This window comes from Pan paniscus, chromosome X, assembly GCF_029289425.2.
Source record: "Pan paniscus chromosome X, NHGRI_mPanPan1-v2.0_pri, whole genome shotgun sequence".
NCBI lineage: Eukaryota > Metazoa > Chordata > Mammalia > Primates > Hominidae > Pan > Pan paniscus.
In genome coordinates this window covers 107187161-107208013 of record NC_073272.2, presented here as the reverse complement: position 1 = coordinate 107208013, position 20853 = coordinate 107187161, and the positions used below count along the sequence as shown (strand labels likewise).

The window sequence follows — 20853 nt, the reverse complement described above, 5'->3', positions numbered from 1 at the left end:
AGACCTCACCCAGCTCTTGGCCAACGCCTCTTGACTGAAGAAGCATGGTTGCAAATAGCTGCATCTGAGGAGATCGAGACTGAGACTGTCAGAACTAAGCAACCACCTTAGAAGTCATTCTTGCCATCCATTCATTCATTTCACTCAACATAATCCATTTGTTGAGCACATACTATATGCCAGACACTGTTGTAGGAAACTTTGGATATAGCTCCCAGTCTAAATAGAGGTATCATTCATCAAAAAAGCACCTAAATAAATATAATTTTGCAGCCTCAACCCTCTCATTTTACAATTAGGGGAAATGGGCCCAGAATGGTTCTGGAACTTTTCAAGGTTGTTTGTTCTGGTAGTCAGGGGCAAACTCAGGCCAGAACCCAAGTTTCCTGACTACTATTCCAGTGCTCTTTCCACCGTGCTCTGGAAGAATACGGCACAAGCATAAGAGCGTAGTATTCATCCCTGTACATTCATGCAGCCAGGCTTACCTAGAGTCACAGTCAATTGTGGCCAACTTGGCAAGATTTGAACATCACTGATAAGCAATCTTTCCCTCAATGCTGCATCTCTCCAGCTTGTTCTTTCCCCACCATCCCCCACGTATGACTAAAGTTATAGCATTGACTGAAATCTTTGGATTAAAGCCCCTGTGATCTGACTGAGAAAAACCTGTTAAGCCATTACCTACAATTTACACAAACAAATTTCTTCGATTTGTCCTTTAGGGCTGGCCCGAAGGCCATTTACATTTGATTTTTGTGAAGGAGACTGGGAGTCTCTCTTACAGCGGGCATTGCTAAGGAAGGCAGGTCCCCTGCTGCACCCCTGAAGCTATGGGCCCCATGAAACTCCAGGCAGCAGGAGGGCACAGGTGGCATAAAGGAACAGGCAGGAGGAAGGTACCCGAAAAGGAAGCAGGAAGGTTCTGAAGACAGACTCCTACTTCACAGTTTACCCTGGGGGCCAGCCCTGCACAGACCGTGATTCACCGTGACATTTTGTTTCAAAATATGTGTTTACATTTGGTTTTTGCTTATACTGGATTATACTGGTCTTTTGTCCCCTCCCCAGCCTGGTGTCTGGTAGTTTGTACTTATTTGCAGTTACTGAGTGGCCTGTCCTGAGAATGGTCAAGCAGCTGCCCATAAACAATCTGCTAGTCCCTGAATTGAAATGGAGATGACCCATCCCATCCTGGCATTCCAGGGGGGCTTACTCTTCCAGGGAATTAATTGCCTTGGGAATCCTTTAGTCAATTGAAAGAAACAGGCCCCACCAAAGGCCTTCCCCACCATGACCCTGATAAGGACCCTTTTCAAATTCCTCTGCAGCTGTATGAAGGGAGTTCAGTGGGAAGGAACACTAGTGCAGGTTCCAGTTGCTGCCTGGAGTGCAGCTGGGCCTGGAACCCTCCTCAAAACAAAGCACAACTCCAGCTAGAGGCAGCCCAGTGCTTTAAAATCACACACCAGGGAGTTTCATCTGATCTCTGCCATCTGCTTGCTGTGTAACCTCAGGCAAGTTATTCAACCTCTCTGAGCCTCAGTTTCCTCATCCACAAAATGGGTCTAATGATAAGATAATACCCAACTCCTAACAGCATTGACAAGATTCAAAAAATTAACGTATCTAATGTCTTTAGCGCAGTGCCCACTAAGCAATCAGTACATGGGAGCTGCTGATATTATTTGGACCCAATGAGGCTTTGAGATCTCCCAGAGGTGGGTCAAGTCCTAACAGCTGTCCATCCCTGCCCTCTTGTTAAGTTAAAATTTTCATAATGTCAGGTTTGCTTAAAGCAAGGCCCACCTGCGGGGCATTCCCTGCACTGGTGATTCATGAGTGGGAGGCATTCCGCCCACTTATTTTAAGCTGTTCTACATTTTCTTCCCCCTGACATGGATGTGTTTACACAGGGGAGGACGGTCCCAGTCAAAACAAGATGAAAATACACTGCTGGCTGGGAGCCCCAGGCTAACTGGTTTCAGGTCCTCTCCCAGCTGTCAACACCTCACAACAGGGCCCCGGGGGTGGAGAGGGGGATGCCCAGCCCCACTCCCCTGCCTCCCTCTGTCGGCCCAGCTCTGCCTGGTGTCAGGCAGTTGGCTATCACCTGGTCAAACTAGAGGGAGCTCCAGGGCTGAGGTTTTTCCAGAATTTTACAAGGGCAAGAAGGAGTGGTGATGAGGGGCAAGGGCTTCCCTCGCCAGCTGTAGTGTCAGTATTGTGTCTGCTGCCAGGGCTGCCTGGTTCACAGGCAGAGAAGGCCACTGCCAGCAGAAAGTAGCAGAAAATGGTCAAAGAAAGCTCCTCCAGCGTCCTGCCCTTCTGCCTGGAATTTCTCCCACTAGACTCATTCCTTTGGGTTCGCAGCAGGCTCTTGGTAAAAAGAAATTACCCCAGGGAAGGAGAATCCATCAACCCCCAGCAGCCACAGACTCTTCTGGGGGTTAATTTCTCAGCTATGCCACCGTATAAATGAGGCAGTAGAGCTGGGGGAGGATGCACCCAGGGAGGATGTTTTGATGAGCAAGCAAACGGGGTCTCCCAGGCAGGGAGCACTGAAGATTAACATCCCCAATATGCCCAAGGCAGCCTTGCTGCTCCTCACGACATCTTCATAACAGCTTGCTTTCATTTACCAAGAACAGAAGGAGAAAACAATCTCCTTTGCCCTAAACTCTACTCCTCTTAAAGCTGCCCACTCAGAGGCAGTTTGGTTTCTTGCCAGCGAGTCTTCAATATTTGGCCACATTTGCCTGTCCCCTGAAATCCCAAGGCCACCAGATAACCAGGACCCATTGTGAGGCCCCACCCTAGGCAGCACCCCACCAGTCTATACTTAGCCAGCCTGGGTTACTTCTCCCAGAAGCCCCTCCCACTATTCTGACCAAGCTGAGGCAGGTCATCACATCCCTTCCCTGAGAAAAACTAAACAATTCCCCTTCTGAGAAAGATTTTCCATTTTAACAGGGCACCTCAAGACTTCAAACCCAAGGGTGACATTAATGGTGAGAATTTCCTTTATCTTAGTGAGTATTTTTAGTCCAGATGGTTTTTGTCCTCCCCCAACTCCCATCATTCCAGCTGTATGGCTGCCACTCACTCAGAGCGTCAGGCCTGCTAGCCCTAAATCCCTCTTTGATATTGGTGCCAGCTGAGACTTGGCCACCCTGCTCCTGGGCTTTATCACCCTCTGCTGCTCACTGTGGGTGACCTATTCCCAACTGACCCAGCGCCTTTAGCTAAAGATGGAAACTGACCAAAGTCCTAGCATTAGTGGAGAACCAGGAGCACACACATGGGTGAATTATCCCTTTTATTTAAGTGGTTGAGCCTTGCTTCCAGGTCATTAGCGGCCACTTACTCAATTAAACTATGTTTGGGTTTCCCAAGTATGTTTGATTTTCATAGGTCTTTTGTGTTTGTAACTGCACAGTTTCTCTCAGACAATGATTGTCCCCAAATTAAAGTGTTAACAGAAGACTAATTCATGAATGTGCCTATAGTTCTCCACGAGGCCATTAGCAAAGTCCTAACACATAGATAACCTTTTTTTTTTCTTACTAAGCATGTATTTACTGCATTTGTACTGTGTGCCAGGCACCGGTCCAAGCCTTAGGTGTACAGTAGTAAATAAGATAAGCCCCTGCCCTCACAAGGTTTATATTCTAGTCTAGAAAGCCAATCAGTGCTCACTTGAGACCTTGCACGGCCCATTTTCAGTCGTGGTCCTGTCTGACTGTGCCTTCAGTCGTGCTAGAAAGAATAGAGGTCTTACTGATTACTGATTGTACTATCAAAGCAGTTCTTCGGGTCAAAACGTTGTGCAAATTAGAAGTTCTACATACAGGGAAACATTGCTAGGACCTTCAGGAGAATAATTTAAATATAGACTCCATTTTAACAACAACTTCTTAAACTACCCCCTCCCCATAACAGTATATGTGAAACCATGAGAACAAACATTGAAACTGGACAGAAGGTTAGAAAGACGAATTTGAAACAGTGTGAAAAGGGCTGTTCACTTGGGGAGCCATTTTGCCAGCGGTGTTTGGGGGAACCAGAGTTTCTATTTATCATAGAGTTTATCACATTCACGTAGCCCTTTTTTTCGCTCTCCAAAGAGCTCAGCTATGCTACCTACAGGGTGTCCATAAAGTCCATAGGTAAATATTTATAAAGTCATCAAAGACATCTTTAATCTTTAAAAAATAAATAAATAAAATGATTTGTTTATGTTTCCAGACATTAGGGTATCCATAAAACATACATACCTTGTGTGGCATTACTCCCATTTCAGGGATGCGGATCTAGCAGCATAGAGAGTTTAGAGGTCTTCCATGAAGTCCCCAGCTGGCTAGTGGCCAAGGTGGAAAAAGAACTCTGGCCTTCTCACATATTTTCTTCCCACTTGAACACGTTCGTTTAAAATGGGAACTAAAGTGATGTTTCTTGGGGCATAACTCCCTTCACAAATGCATCAAGGGAGTCCCTCTCAATTTTTCATATCATTGCTGTCTGTCTGAGAGCTCAGTACCAGCTCTGTAGGCCAAACCCATCATTGCAGCAGCCTATTGTTGGAGATAAATCACCCTGTGACATGACAAATGCCTTCTGGGTTATCTCCCAATCGTGCTGAGTCCCCGGTGCCCCAAGATGTCCAAGGAGTATCTGTGAAACTCTCGTCCCCTCAACTGCTGAGCTAGTAACTGTCTATACTTGGCTGTTCCTCGGTTTCCATATTTACTTTAGCTCTTCTGCAACTCTGTCAACAAACTCCATGGTATTATTAGTTTTAGCAAATAACAGGATGTCAGAACTGTTGACCGGGATTCGTTAGTTTGCTGTTAGAGCTCTATCCCTAGGACATAGGGGCTAGTGTTCCTTTTATTTTTCAATGTGTATGAGCTTTGGCAAGAAGCCTTCTTGGTCAGGCCCACCATGCTCTGGTGTCTATAGGTCTTTAAGGTTGCTCGTGCCACAGAGGCCCCACCCACAGAGACCTGGGCACTTCTGTCTTTGCTTGATGGTACAAAGACATCTGTAGAGTAGATTTAAAAAAAGAAGATGGAAGAAAGAAAAGAAATCAATGCCAATACTTAGAATTTTCCATTTATGTGCTTTATTTTTACAATCTTGCTGTGGGCTTTAAAAGAACCCTGTCCTTGGTAAGGTGGCTTCAGTGCTTAACATTCATAATGCCGGCAAGGGCCGGGGATGTTATTTTAGGCTGGCACTAAGAATTTCCAGGTTTTTGACCCTAAATATCTTTTTCTTTCAACCCCACCCCCAACACTGAATGTCTCAAGGAGCAAGAGAAGAGATTAAAAGGGTCACTCTGTTGCTGGCAGGCAACCAGGAAGTCTAGGCCTTGGGGAGAAGCATAGCTTTTGTTTATTTAAGCCCCAAACCTAGCAAACAATGTAAATTAAACATAAAAATAAAATAAAATAAAATAAGGCCAAAAGACAGTCCGGATGCATACCACAGACAACAGTAAATTCCCCTCCTGCTCCCCCTTGGAGAGGGGAGTCAGCGAGCAGGGGAGATGGCCTTGTTGCCAGGGAGGGGCTCACAAGCAATGGAATGGGGTGAGGATGGTAGGCAGGGGTGAGTTCCAGGCTTGGATCAGGGTGGGGACGGGCATGTTTGCAGAGATCCTGGCAAGTCTTTATAGTCAGCCCCAGCAGGTTTTTGAGGGGGGAATGAGTCACACCCCTTCAGCTCACCTGGGAATTGACCCAGGTTTGACCGGGCAGTGACAGCCACAGGGCTGGAGAAGAGCTGGTTCCTGTAGAAGGGAGGTTGGGCCGGTTCATTGACCAAACTGTGCTGTTAGAGAAAAACCAGTCCCTTCCCCTTCTCTATGCTGGGTTCTCTCTTTCCCACAACGATGCCCACCCCTCCCCCGCCGCATGTCCCTGACCTGCCAGGCTGAGAGTTTCCACTGACCGCTGTGGAGTATCTTAAAAGGCATCCATTCCTCTTAACAGAGAGGCAAAAATTGCCAAAGATTTGAATATAAATCACAGCATGTTCAGGATCATCTCTCTCATAGTAGATCTCACTCACATTCTGGTCAAACCTTCAGGAGTGAGAGGGAAAGAAAGGGCAGAACAGACAGCAGGCCTAGAATATGCCAAGCCTCGTCCGAATGTGTCACACGAAATGGGTCTCAGTGCCCCTGGCACCATAGGGGCTCTTCAGATAGACCCTTTCTTGGCTCTTACCTTTAGGCCAGCAGTTCCTAAAAGCAATTCCATGGACTGATGTCAAAAGAGCTGCGTCCAAAACACCTGAGAAATACCCTTCTCCCGCCCCACGCCTATTCCACTAGACATGCTAGGGCTGCAGCCCAGGACACCTGCATTTTCCACAATCTCCCTTAGGCCCACTGCAGCCCACCATCAAGGTTTACCTGCTGTGTGTCCAATTGTCTGCTGACACTGATTGGCCACTGACTACTCTGTTGAAAGTAATACTATAATTTAGTTCATACTGAAGTATTTGAACTGATAGTGTTGAATATGGCACCTTCCCAGGGCTTTTTGCATTGGAAAAGAAGGCGTTCTCATTCCTCAAAGTATAAATGAAGAACTCCAGGAGAGATCATTGGAACCCAAAGGCATGATTCTCATGGTGGCATTTGTAAGGACCACAGTAGTGGTCTGGAAAACAGCTCTGACTGAGAGGGATTTTTTTTTTTCTCACCACCCTTCAGATCACACTTCTCAAGTCACAGAGGGCCTCTATGCCAGGACTGGCTCTAGTTAGAACTGTCCTCAAGAGGAGCCTGTGGGAATCATTTCTTAGGTGTCCATATGATTGATTGTGCACAAATGGTACTTGTTTTTATTTCTCCTTCATTTAAAAGAGCCCATTATAATGCATGATTGATATCTTTGAAAACTGTGCTTCTGGCAGTGCCAGGACTTCCCGTTCCCAGTATGCAGTATGAGGCTTCAAATTGGTTCCCCCGTGTCCATCTGAATACCACCTCAAGCTTCCCCTAAGACCCTGTCACCTGTCACCCTTGCACAGCACACAGCTAGCTCTGGATGTCAGAGAGCGCAGAGGCCATGACTTTTGACATTCTGGCATGGGCTAGAGTGTCCTGCCTTGCTATCTTGCTATGTCTTGTGGCCCTACTGTCCCTTTGGGGTCATGGGGAAGGTGACAACATCGGGGAAGGGGGGCGGATGCCCCTCTCTGCCTGGCTATCTGTGAATTATTAGACTGTGTGAAAGGCTGGAGAGGGTGTTTGCACAAATGCACGTGCTTCCATGCTACTCTTTCTTCCTGAGAAGTTGTGTGTATTCCTTGTCAGTGATTCTCAAACCAGGCCAGGAGACCTTCCTTAAGCCCTTCCAACACTCCTTTGAGATCCCTGGTGCTGTTCCCATGGTTGGGGGGCCCTCCCCAGGGAGAAGCTGGCCCTGTTTCTCCTTTTCTTTCTGTTCTGGCAATAGTGTGCCCCCTGCCTCCTCCTGCCACTGCCCCCACCCCAGCTAGGCTGCCTTCTATCCATCCTGGAAGTTGGGAGGCAGCGGGTGGTGATGACTGGAGAGCCAGAGGCCCTTTGCAATCTGCAGAGCCCCTCTTCACATGTGATAGAGTCCCACAACTGAGAATCAAGGAGCTACCTCAAATGAGCTCATGGTGAATAGCTCTGCTGTGAGGTAAGCGAGGGCCCTAGGAGGCTCACAGTGCTTACCCATCACAGCCAAGGAACTAAAGAGCCCAGCATTATTAACCATCCTTTTGTTCCCTAGAGAACCTCTGCCACTTCAAAGATCACCCATTCTATAGCGAGGCCCACAATGGAGGCAGGTGCTCCTGCCCTCTTCACAAGCCCCTCGTCTGCTGCACCCCCATCCCCAACAAGATCCTCCTGGTTGCTGTCTTCCAAGCATTGCCAATAGCCCCCAAGTCCTTCACATGCTACTCAAAGTAACCCTGGCAACTGCCAGAGAAAACGGCTTGGAATTTCGGCTCTTGGAACTGTTCCACAGAGCAGAGTGGATGGAGAGAGGCCTTGCCAGTGTCCCGCTGACCTGGATAGACTGGTGGAGGGCTGGTGCAGACACATAAATGTGGAGAGTGGCCATAGTCTTGCTGCTTTCTTTCTCAGCCCCTGGGAAGGCTGCAGGACACTGGGATTGCCAAAGGGTGGGCTGTGACAAGGGAGCCTGTTTGCCTACCTGAAGATGCTTGTTGGTCTGTAGGAGAGGGCAAGGAACCTTAGCACCTGCCTCTGAAAGAGGTGGGATAAGTATAAGGCTGAGAGGAGCTGGCTAAAGGACAAAGATCGAGAAGTTGGCACAGAGAGGTGAGCCCACGCTAAACAAAGACCACCTTCTTGGAAGAAAGGGACTAGCAACTCAGAAAGCAAATACCTGTGCCTTGTTCCCTTGCTTTACAAAGCCCTGCAGTTAAGGAAGGGAATCAGGGTGAGAGACCTTTCCTGGCACTATCAGCCACAATGTTAAAGGAGTGGTAGATCCCACAGAAACCCTAAGTTTCGTGCTGCTGCATTATCCTATCTAGGTGGGCACCAGTTGAGGGGCAGGGTGGGGAGAAGAAAAGCATGCCTCATTCTGCCCCATGAAATGATGCCCCAGATGGTAGTGGCATGGTCCTTCCCAACCCCAGGCCACTCCCCAACCCAAGCACCCCCAAGCCCGAGGCTTTTTCCTGAAGCAAACATTTCACTAAGGTCTAACCAGTAGGGAGACTTCTGAATTGGCCACAGACCTAGAATATTCTGGAAGGAAGCACAATTTTGGATTTGTACTGCCAATTTACTTTTTAAAATTTCCTTGAAATGTGCCTTGTGCTTTGAATAAGCATACAACTTTGAATTGAACTGATTTGAATTGAATTAAATGATAATGGCAACTAGCATGGGCAGGGGAAAGGAGGACAGTGACTCCATTTACCAAGGTTAGTTTTACCAACCGCCTTTTTCAGGGATATCTATTTCCTGCTTGTAGATGGACAATAGGGAGGGTGGAAAATAAGAGGAGGGCTTGGAAAAATTGTGGAGGTAAATTTTCCCAGCTGGAAGGCATAAGGGGAAGGGAGACAAGCATAAATATTGACACAAGGTTCATGAAATTTAAGATCCACTGAGCTAAACTGCATTCCTGGATAAGTCGCCAATACTTCCAGTCCTGCTGACATGGCAGAACAAACCACCCCCCAGCATGGTGAGCCACCACAGTTAGGGTGATGAAGGTGATTTGACAAGAGCAGTTTTTTACTTCTCTGAGTGAGGGCAGGAGGGGTAGAATGCCTTGTTAAAACAAGGTTTGGTTGCGCCCGTCATCCCTTGTGTCACTCAGAGATTGTTTGTGATGCTCACATGGGACCTTGGACAGGAGGAAGCTGAAAGGCACAATTCATTGCTCCTGCCATCATTCGGTGCCAGAGTTTGCCCCAAATCAATTGCTAGAGCTGCTTTTCCAAGACAGTGTCCATCTCTCCACCAAGATTCTCCTTGGGCTCCCTCCCACTCATCATCGCCTTCTGCATCTGCATCTGCATTCTCCTCCCCATTTTCCTGCCCCTGAAATTCGGAGCTCTGGGCCCTGGCCATGCAGGGCAGTTCACATGATCCACAGAGAACAAGGCACTTTCTCTTTCTCTGTCTTTCCTTCTTGCTTCCCTCCTTCTGGACTTTGGGGATTTTCCATGAAACCAAAGTAACTATGTAAGTGGCAGTGGCCTTCCTGTCTATAGTCTCCCACACTGGAGTGGAACCAGAAGGGAAGAGAGAAGATAAGCGAGAAGCAAGGACAAATTAAACCATGGCATTTCAGCCTCCTTATTCCTCCAGCCTCTTCAGAAAAAGGGACAAGTAAGTAATTAGAACTAGACAGTGCTTCAGATGGAGGGGGCCCGTAGTGGAGGAGTAAGTGGGGAGGGATGTTTTTCAACCATCCCATTAACACTGTGTTAACGCTCTAGTGCTCAATATCCTTTTTGTATTTCCTTTTCCAGCTCCTAACCCAGTGTTTGCTTTGTGGCTTCTCCCGCACCTCTCGCATCATGTCTTTTTCCGCTTCTCCTGACACAGGACCCTGTGTTTTGCTGGCAACATTGCCGAATCTTTGGGTGGAACATTCCCTGTAGAAAATAAGGAAGACTTGCCTATAAATAGTTTCCTTCTGGCTGTGTGGTACACAGTGCTTCAAGTGTAACAAAAAGGGAAGTGAGATGTTCCCCCTCATCACCACCCCCAACCTACCACACCCGCCCTGAATCTGCTGTCCAACGCCGTCAGGGCTCTGAGATCCTGCCCAGGGTTATGCTGCCCAGACTTTGCCCAGTCTCTGTTCTACTGTCCCATGGGAACCTGACGTAGGAAGGGCTCTTGTCCTAGAGAGTCCAATCTGGCTTTTGAAGGGGAAAAGATGAATGGGAAATGCTGAGGCACTTCTTTCAGCTCAAAGGGAATATGCTGGTTTCCAAAGCCTCCTGAAATGAAGGGAATTGGCCCTGTCCTCATTATGCCACCCTCCATCTAGAAGGTTGCCCCTGAGAAAGGTAGGGTCAGCCATGTCTGTTTTGTTACTATGTCCCTTTAAGACTACAGCTGAGAGCCAGCAAAGGGCCTGGCTCCTCAGTGAGGCGCTGTTGCCGTGTTGGCTCTGGGTCCAGCCTACATTGTGAGTTGTGGGATGTCAGAAAGAGAATTTGGCAACATTTATGAATGTTGGGGTAGCTGGGCCATTGAATGCCTAGGCCACTGTTTCCTGTTTGGGGCCCACTTCCACGGGACACAAGGACCCTGAGAGTCTCAATATTGTATCAGATCATGGATAGGTACAGCACAAACTTCCACTCACTGCAAGGTTTGGCATAGCTATTCTGGGTGGAGAAATTTTCTGGTGTGCTGAGGGTTAAGCAGAAAACTCTTTGGGTTCCTCCTCCTTCCCCCACCCCCACCCTTCCTACCCACCCTTATCTCCCCTGCCCTTGTTGTTGGAAAATCTTTTTTCTTTTCTTTTCTTTTTTTTCTTTAGACAGAGTTTCGCTCTTGTTGCCCAAGCTGGAGTGCAATGCCACGATCTCGGCTCACTGCAACCTCCGCCTCGCGGGTTCAAGTGATTCTTCTGCCTCAGCCTCCCGAGTAGCTGGGATTACAGGCGTGCGCCACCATGCCCGGCTAATTTTTTGTATTTTTAATAGAAACAGGGTTTCACCATGTTGGCCAGGCTGGTCTCGAACTCCTGACCTCAGGTGATCTGCCCACCGCAGCCTCCTGAAGTGCTGAGATTACAGGCGTGAGCCGCTGTGCCTGGCCAGAAAATCTTTCTACAGAGACATTTAAGTCCATATTCTTCCCTTAGGGAGCCAGTGGACCCTGGGATCCATTCATTCTTTCCTAATGGAGGATCATAAGGTCTCAGGGTGATCACATCTCACTCAGCAGAACCAGAGATGTAGAGAGGATGAGAGCTTGTCTGAGTCTGGGCTGAACCTGGGACCTCCTTTCCAAGTCTTTTTTTTTTTTTAACTAAATCTTTGATACGAACTTGTTTTCTTATTGACCTCATTTTCCTAAAAGCTGGAATGGGGGGGAAAAGGAGTTAATTAAGAGTTGCTGGTGAGTGGGGCTCCAGGAACTCAAAGTTTGACTGCATTGTGATTGTGCTGCCAAGACTCCATACTTGATTTGGAATATTGTACACTCTCCTACACGTTCCATTCTGGAAGCCACCCTGTTAGATTAATGTCTCCTATTTCCCAAACAGATAGCTTTCTTTGAGGATTGCTTGGCTGCCTTTTGGAATGATGTGGTTGAGCATGGCCGTCTCATAAAGCTCATTTGGACAGTTGGATATTGTTCCAGTCACCCATTGCAGCTCTCCTCTGCCTCACGTGTCAGAAAAGCCAAGGCTCGCAGAACTCAAAGGTAGTCTCTGGACCTCTCTAATAGTAGGGCTGCTGCTTCTCACCCTTTCTTCTTCCTTACCACTCTCTGGCACCTCCAAACCCCCTACCAACTTCCTCAACTCACTCATTCAAGCCTGTAACCATTCAACAAACCTATTCCCTGCCCCACTGATCAGTGCAGTAGGAACAAATTTGATCTCTGGGTCAGGAAGACCCTGGGCCGCAGTTCTAGCTCTGTAATTTATTACCTTTGCCGCCTTGGGCAAGGTAGCCTCTCAGACCCTTGGTTTCTTTATCTGTAAAATGATAGTGACAGTGCCTAAACCTTGGGGTTGGTGGTGCAGCCAGCACAGTGTCTGCCCATAGCTGATGCTCTATTAATAGTAACTATTATTGTCAGTGAGTCTCAGACTCAATTTGCTTTTATAATTGAAGTATAACTAATGAACAACTCAGACGAGATCAGGTGTGTTCAGGGTGGTATGGCCGTAGACAAATTAATGATCAATTCAAATGCAGCTTTGCTGGGAACCTTAACCCTTTTGCCTTCCCTTCCCATGCCACCTGGATTTCTCTGCCTCTGTCTCCACATAAGGGAGTCCCTCTTGAAGGAGCTGTTTTTACTTCTGTCCTGTGCCCTGTTTTCCTGGTGGTGTTTTTCCCCTGCCAGCCCAGCTTATTTCTCTGTCCCCTTTTCTTCTCATCATCTTCCTTGGAATCTTCGGGGGAGGGGAAAGCAATAGTTGAGGAAAAATTAACAAGCCAATGAAAGGTCAGCTCAGAGACTTTCTGAACCAAGAAAACTCTATGTGGTGCAGAGGGAAAATTAATATTAATATATCAGGGAATTCCGATACCAGTTAAGCTCCTGATTTAAGAGGTTTTTTTTTTAGTGAATATTCTTGATGACCCATAAGTATAGCCTGCACTTTGTTCTGTCTACTACACGTCTTAGTGCAAACACCGTGTTCAGAGAGGTTGTGTCTTAAAGTTAACAGAATGTCCTGAGATCATTATTGTCTCCCACCTAAAGTGAGATGAAGAAAAACACCATCCCGGGCTAGTGCAGCAGGTTTACTTAGTTCTATTGGTCAGCACTTTGCAATATAATGGCTCTTGTACACATATTATCAACACTGGAATCCACCAATAGAGCACCACACCATAGCCAAAATGTTGGCTGTTCAGTGGCATAACTGCCCTGGAAGCCGGGAGGAAATCAAGGCCTTCAGACTGCATTTGGCTGCGGCCTTGGCCAGGGTGTTAGTGCCAGGCACCTGGTTAAGATAAATGTCCTGAAGCAAACAATAATTACCTTCTTTGCTGATAAGAGGCCCCAGTACTTTTCCAATAGCATGATTGCGTTAGGATCTTTCTTTGGACCACAGCCTGTGGAGCACTGATTCATGGGTACTGGCCTTAACTTCATCCAAACTGTTGTATATGTGGTGGAACCCAATGTTCTCCTTTGGTCCTGAGTTGGTGTAAATAATATTCCCGGTTGCATCACCTGTCCCTGCCCCTCTTGCTCCTTCTGGTGGAAATTCTGCTTTTGTCCACCAGGTGGCCTCACTTAGGAAGGAGCAGAAGAAAAGGACCTCAAGTCTCTGGTGCCTTTATTTTTTTTCCCTCAGCTTGAGGCTGAATATAAAGAAGATATATTTTAATGGAAACGTGTAACTTTTATTATGGAACAATCACCTCATCTTGTTTATGGTTTGGAGTCTGTTTTTCCTGAAGTACCTCTAATGCTGTGCATGGCTGGGCCCATCACAGGGCAGGTGTTTTCCTGGGATCGTTTATATAAATGTATACCTTTGGTTTGGAGTGTTATTGTCATTCGCTGTTTTAAAGAAAAGTAACAAAGTTGTGTTTTTAAAAAATAGAGACACGGGATCCTGGATAATGTTGAATGTATTTTCTTCAAAGAGTAGAATGTGGAGACTAAAGAGAAAAGGGCTGGCATCTTGTGGTCACTCCAGTGCTCACTCCAATACCCTGTCTCCTCCTCACCTCCTCTGTCACCCACCTAGCTGCTCTCCCATACATGTTCACCCACTCACCTCAGCTCCTGGACACCCTCTCCTCCATACATATGCATCTGTAGATTAGCATGGACCTGTGCATGCATTACATGCATGTCACAGATCTGTACATGTGCCGGTCCACAGACAAGTACTCCCACACCTGAACATTCAGAGGAAGGGGCAAGTGGATGAGTGCTGGGGTTCAGGGCAGGTCGGCAGGCCAGCTGGCTGGTGAGGGGAAAGCTGGGTTGATTAGAGAGTGAATGTGCAGGTGACAAAGTATGTGTGCAGGGGAGAGACTGAGAGGGCAGTGACTGGGAAGAGGGTGAGGCCGTGATGGTGAGGGTGCGTGTCCAGGGAGTATGACATAGGAGAGCATGCAAAGCCATGGGGGCATGCTGGCTGCCACCTGAAGAAGAGCTTTTCAAACTAGCGCTGTTCTCTACTGAATGCCCTCTGCCTCTTGTTAGGGCATTTGTATTTCTTATTTCTCTAGAAATCAGCTCCAGTTTGGTTTTTATCGATCTCCAGAGCCTTCTTTGGAGATGCCAGTTGGTACAAGAAAGCGCTGAACTGTTTACAGTCCCAGCCTAAGGTTCAGGGAGGGGATGTGGTTTAACTGGGCCACAAAGCCCGGTACAGGACTCATTTGCATGGCCCCTGACGCCATGTGACGCAGCCGGCTCCTCCTATATAAAGAAGCAGGAGCCAAAATATCTCCGAGTCTGGGTTGGACTGGCGGCCGTGGAGTTTGTGACATACGAGGTGACACCCCTCGAGTCACTTCCCTTCAACTCCAGCTGGAGCGCCTGCTTGGCTTTGGGTTCGTTCTGCAGCCTTCGCCCCGCTCCTAGCCTCAGGGCCGGACTCCAGCGCAGAGCCTAGCCCAGCGCAGCCTGCCAGCAGCCGCCCAGCCGCCCAGCCGCCCAGCCCCGCACGAAACCCGGCCAGAGCTTCCTAGCAGCCCGAGCCATGAACACCGAAATGTATCAGACTCCCATGGAGGTGGCGGTCTACCAGCTGCACAATTTCTCCATCTCCTTCTTCTCTTCTCTGCTTGGAGGGGATGTGGTTTCCGTTAAGCTGGACAACAGGTAACCGCTGGCCCCAGCTCCGGCGCCTCCCGAGCCGGGGCGCCGGCCGGAGCTGGGCTAGGAGCCCGGTCTCTGAGCGAGCTGTGTGCCGCCGGTCCCTGTTCCCCGCGGTGCAGCATACTGGGAAGGGGCGGGGGGGAGGGGACGCAGGAAGGGGGGGGAGGTCACCGCCGCTCTGGGATCCGTCGTCGAAGCGTCCCTGCGGCCGCTGCGCCGTGAAAACCAGCTGCTGCAGCCGCAGAGGCAGCCGGAGGCAGAGGGGCGGCGGGCAGGGCCAGACAGGGCTGGGCAGGGGGCTGGCCGAGGGCCGTGCGCCGCTTGGGAGAAGGCCGGAAGCTTACCAGCCGAGAAGGAATTCCTAGCTAGCTTCAGAGCCGGGTAGGTTTGCCTGGGACCTTGTAGGCCGGCTGTGGGGGACTCCCCGGGTCGCACAACCCCATTGTTTGCATATTGCCCGAGCAGGCCACGGTGGCCTGCGCGCCCCAGGACTCGCGAGCAGCTCCGATCGGTTGGAACTCGGGGCGGCCGCAGCAGCGCTGAGCCGGCCTGGATGAGGAGATGCAGCTTCCTGCAGGGGCCAAGGAAGGATCTGGGGACGAACTGTCTGGAACTCTGGGCCAGGGAGGCGAGAAGGAGAGAGAGAGGAAGAGCCGAGGCAGATGGAGGACTTTGGCCACAACTGCCATGTACTCAAGAGTAGAACCGAGTGGGTAATGGATCGCTTTGCTTTTTGTCTTGGCAGTGCCTCCGGAGCCAGCGTGGTGGCCATAGACAACAAGATCGAACAGGCCATGGTGAGTGGCATCACTGCGTCATTCTCATCCCCTGACTTTGCTGCTTATGTAACTCTGGGCAGGATTGAGGGAATGGGTGAAAAAGCCCTTAGCCAAAACCCTGAGGAAGCCGACAGCCTGCCTCCTATCCCCACTGGAGGTGGAGTCTGATTAGAGTGGCTCCTTTTAGGGCATTTCCAGTCTTCCCTTCCTGGGCTCCCTCCTTTCTTCCTCCCTCCTCCATCTCAGGTCTTTGCCGCAGGCTCTGACTCTCTCCTGGGCCTGTTGTTGGTCAGGGAGCTCAGACTCTTGCATTTGTGTGCATCGTGCAGCTGGCAAGGGGCTGAGCTCATTGGATGCAACAGCACTGCAGTGCCTCTGCAGAGCCTGGACTGGGGTCAGGAGTTGGGTGGAAACAGGAAGCGAAGCACCCCACCCCTGTCCCTCTCCTTACCAGGTAGAGGTCATACTCCAAGGAGCAGCCACAATGGCTGCAGAGGGTTAGGGCTTCAGCGGTTGGGAGCCACTTAATTGTGCCCTGGAGCTTAAGGACACCTTCCCTGCCCCCAGTGCAGTCATCAAATTCAGAGAGGATGTGGCAGTTCTGTACCTTTCCCCAAGGCCAATGTCCTGTGTGCTAACTGGCCGGCTGCAGGACAGCTGCAATTCAATGTGCTGGGTCATATGGAGGGGAGGAGACTCCAAAATAGCCAATTTTATTCTCTTGGTTAAGATTTGTACAGCAGACAAACAGTATGGGATGCATTGCAGGTCTACCCTTCCCCCAGATCTGGATCGGCAGCAGTAGGGGCTTATGTAAAAAGGGGGACATAGCAAACCACTGGCAAACAGCAGAAGTGTCACCCCAAAGGCCCCTCAGCAGCCAGCTTTGAAAGTCATTGGAAACTTGCAGGGGAGAACCTATCTAGTTCAAAGCTGGGCTCTCAACTCCAGCATAAGCCAAATCATGTAGCTCTCCTGAATGAGGGTTTAAGTGCTTCAGAGAAAGGTGAACGAGGAATTGGACTTGCCAGTTCACTGAGGGAAGGCTGGAGGGCCCTGGCATTAAGGACAGCACAGGCACACCAACGACAGAGCAAAGGTGCTGCAGAGGGGCCACGATGGCTAAGGAATGGCTTTGTTATGATTCCCTCATTGGCAGGATCTGGTGAAGAATCATCTGATGTATGCTGTGAGAGAGGAGGTGGAGATCCTGAAGGAGCAGATCCGAGAGCTGGTGGAGAAGAACTCCCAGCTAGAGCGTGAGAACACCCTGTTGAAGACCCTGGCAAGCCCAGAGCAGCTGGAGAAGTTCCAGTCCTGTCTGAGCCCTGAAGAGCCAGCTCCCGAATCCCCACAAGTGCCCGAGGCCCCTGGTGGTTCTGCGGTGTAAGTGGCTCTGTCCTCAGGGTGGGCAGAGCCACTAAACTTGTTTTACCTAGTTCTTTCCAGTTTGTTTTTGGCTCCCCAAGCATCATCTCACGAGGAGAACTTTACACCTAGCACAGCTGGTGCCAACAGATGTCCTAAGGACATGGCCACCTGGGTCCACTCCAGCGACAGACCCCTGACAAGAGCAGGTATCTGGAGGCTGAGTTGCATGGGGCCTAGTAACACCAAGCCAGTGAGCCTCTAATGCTACTGCGCCCTGGGGGCTCCCAGGGCCTGGGCAACTTAGCTGCAACTGGCAAAGGAGAAGGGTAGTTTGAGGTGTGACACCAGTTTGCTCCAGAAAGTTTAAGGGGTCTGTTTCTCATCTCCATGGACATCTTCAACAGCTTCACCTGACAACGACTGTTCCTATGAAGAAGCCACTTGTGTTTTAAGCAGAGGCATCCTCTCTCTTCTCCCCTGTTTCGTGAAGGCAGGGGACACAGATGGGAGAGATTGAGCCAAGTCAGCCTTCTGTTGGTTAATATGGTATAATGCATGGCTTTGTGCACAGCCCAGTGTGGGATTACAGCTTTGGGATGACCGCTTACAAAGTTCTGTTTGGTTAGTATTGGCATAGTTTTTCTATATAGCCATAAATGTGTATATATACCCATAGGGCTAGATCTGTATCTTAGTGTAGCGATGTATACATATACACATCCACCTACATGTTGAAGGGCCGAACCAGCCTTGGGAGTATTGACTGGTCCCTTACCTCTTATGGCTAAGTCTTTGACTGTGTTCATTTACCAAGTTGACCCAGTTTGTCCTTTAGGTTAAGTAAGACTCGAGAGTAAAGGCAAGGAGGGGGGCCAGCCTCTGAATGCGGCCACGGATGCCTTGCTGCTGCAACCCTTTCCCCAGCTGTCCACTGAAACGTGAAGTCCTGTTTTGAATGCCAAACCCACCATTCACTGGTGCTGACTACATAGAATGGGGTTGAGAGAAGATCAGTTTGGGCTTCACAGTGTCATTTGAAAACGTTTTTTGTTTTGTTTTGTAATTATTGTGGAAAACTTTCAAGTGAACAGAAGGATGGTGTCCTACTGTGGATGAGGGATGAACAAGGGGATGGCTTTGATCCAATGGAGCCTGGGAGGTGTGCCCAGAAAGCTTGTCTGTAGCGGGTTTTGTGAGAGTGAACACTTTCCACTTTTTGACACCTTATCCTGATGTATGGTTCCAGGATTTGGATTTTGATTTTCCAAATGTAGCTTGAAATTTCAATAAACTTTGCTCTGTTTTTCTAAAAATAAACTTGGTGTCTGACTGAGTATAAATGGACTGGGTGGGAGAGGCCCCTCACCCAGTAGGGGCTGTTTTGCTGACCCCCTGAATATCCTTTGAGCACCCTGTCAGTGCCAGGCCTATGCTGCAGCCGTGATCTCGTGTCATCTGCACAATACTCATATGAAGGACATGCTGTTTGCCCTCACTGTCTGGATAAAGAAACTGAGACTCAGTGAGTTTAAGTGACTTGCCCAAAGTCACATGGCTATTACGGGAATTAGGACTCAAGCCCAGATCCTTCCTCCCTCTCCTGCTCCGCTTTCATATGAGAGCTTCGGAGTGAGTGGCAAGGCGACTCATAACACACAACCGTAGCTTGAGGGGGTGATTTGGGAGGAAAGATACCCCGAGGAAGGCCCAAAAGAAACAGGCAGGGTATACATAGGAGGGAGCGAGAAGAGCGGAACCAAATCAACAGGCGTGGGCCTCTTCTGTCTTCTGAAAACATCACTGGGGTCACTTAATGCATTCTCCTTAATACCAATCCACATGTGACACTTGACTTGGCAAAGGAGCTAAGAAGGCTCTAGTAAGAGAAGGAGGGAGAATGTATGAGGTAGCAAAACCACCCCCCTTTCCTTTGCTCTTCCCCCTACTTCCAGCCAAGGAAAGATATCCTCAGTCCCTGCTGAAAGTTCTTAGGGACACTGCTGAAAGTTCTCTCACCAAACCCACCAACCACGTGGGTAGGGCCAAGTCTAAGGCTCCTGGCTCCAGATTCCTTCCTCCACCTCTCTTTGGGGTTCATTATCACCCATCACCCTTTCCCAGATCCATGTCCCCAGCATCCAGAGACCTAGCATTTCTCTGATTGGTTGTTGATGAGTGCTTAGTGTCTCCTTTACCACGCCCTAACCTGAACTTCCTCTGGACCCTGAGCTGTGTTCTAAGCCCACTGTGTTCCCAAGGGAAACTATTACCTCTCTTCAAGTGACTCCATTCCATCTCAGCTTCTGGTAGCATATATACCTATCCTTTTCCCACTTGAAATTGGGGAAACAGAACTCCTTGATTTTCCTGAGCCACAAACCTCAAGGTGACCAAGATATCTTGCCCCCCGCCCCTTACATCAACCACTGCCTAAATGTAATCAAAATGACATGCTTCTTCCTCTGTAAAGGTCATACATGTTGACATTTTGGGTTTTTTTTTTTTTTTTTTTTTTGAGACGGGGTCTCACTCTTGTTGCCCAGGCTGGAATGCAGTGGGGCCATCAAAGCTCACTGCAGTCTCAACTCCCTGGGCTCAGATGATCCTCACCTCAGCCTCCTGAGTAGCTGGGGCTACAGGTGTGCACCACCACTCCTGAATATATATATTTTTTTGTATTTTTAGTAGAGATGGAGGTTTCGCCATGTTGCCCAGGCTGGTCTCGAGCTCCTGGACTCAAGCAACCTGCCTGCCTTGGCCCTCCAGAGTGCAGGGATTATAGGCATGCGCCACTGCACCCAGCTGACCTGTTCTTTTCTAATCACCAAAACCCTTCAGAACATTGCAAACTCCTGCTTGCTGGCCTCTCAAATCCCAATTTCCCCACCTGCTCCCAACCTTGCTATTCATAATGCCAGGTTCATTGTCTATACCTGCCAACTGGTTCATGGCATGCAGATTCCACAGCTGCTGGTACAGATACAAACTTCAAACGAGTGCATTCAAAGCCCCCTGGCAGCCATTCCTCACCCTGACCAGCTCTCCCAATCCCCACTTACTCCCAAATCCCCCACCTTTCAAAATTAGCTCAGAGATTTTGTGGCTATTTGGTTCATCTTCTGTAGACTTCCCATGCCAGACTTGCAGCTGAATGAGAAAAAGCAGATGAAAAAAGGAAACCTAGAAAATAGCCCAACAACGCCCCAAACCTCTCTGGTCATCAAGCCTTTCCCTACAAGAAAGGGGAAAAAACTGGCCCCACAGTCACATAGTGGTAAAGAGAGAACAACTTTGTTTCCTAGGCAACGCTGACTAAACAGAGACAAACACTGCAACTTCTGAGGCCACAGCAGTTACTAGGCTAGATAAGAGGAAGTTTGTAGATGTTTCTTAGTCACATACAGGAGCAGCTTTCTGTTGTTGTTTCTCCACAGAAAAGCAACTAAGGGTGGAGAAAGGCAAAAGAACACGTTGCTCCTGGAAAGACTTCCATGGGTTTTAGGCTTCTGGGCTCAGCTGGTCCAGCTGGACCCAGAACGAGGAAAATAATAATGAGGCTTGAAGCAGCAAGCATCCCCTGCCTGCTTTTGCCACCTCTGTATGTGCCCTCCCATCTATTCTCTCATCTCATCCTCATGGAGGCTTCCCAGCATAGCAGCAAGGATCACAAGAGCACTGCTC

At 49.0% G+C, this 20853-nt stretch overlaps 1 protein-coding gene across 7 annotated transcripts in view; it reads left to right on the top strand.

Moving 5' to 3' along the window:
* Positions 1–18489, top strand: part of TSC22D3 (TSC22 domain family member 3) — a 64187-nt gene extending 45698 nt beyond the window's left edge. For 5 of the 7 annotated variants that reach the window (XM_008973095.3, XM_055106244.1, XM_055106245.1 and 2 more), the window contains exons 3-4: positions 15768–15819; positions 16961–18489. In XM_008973095.3, the coding sequence (XP_008971343.1) occupies positions 15768–15819; positions 16961–17191 (283 nt within the window). In that variant the 3' untranslated portion in view covers positions 17192–18489. Of the gene's footprint in view, positions 1–13889; positions 15026–15173; positions 15404–15767; positions 15820–16960 lie in introns of those variants that run through there. The other 2 variants (XM_008973098.3, XM_057301061.2) reach the window with 2 other exon arrangements.
* The last annotated feature ends 2364 nt before the right edge of the window (positions 18490–20853 follow it).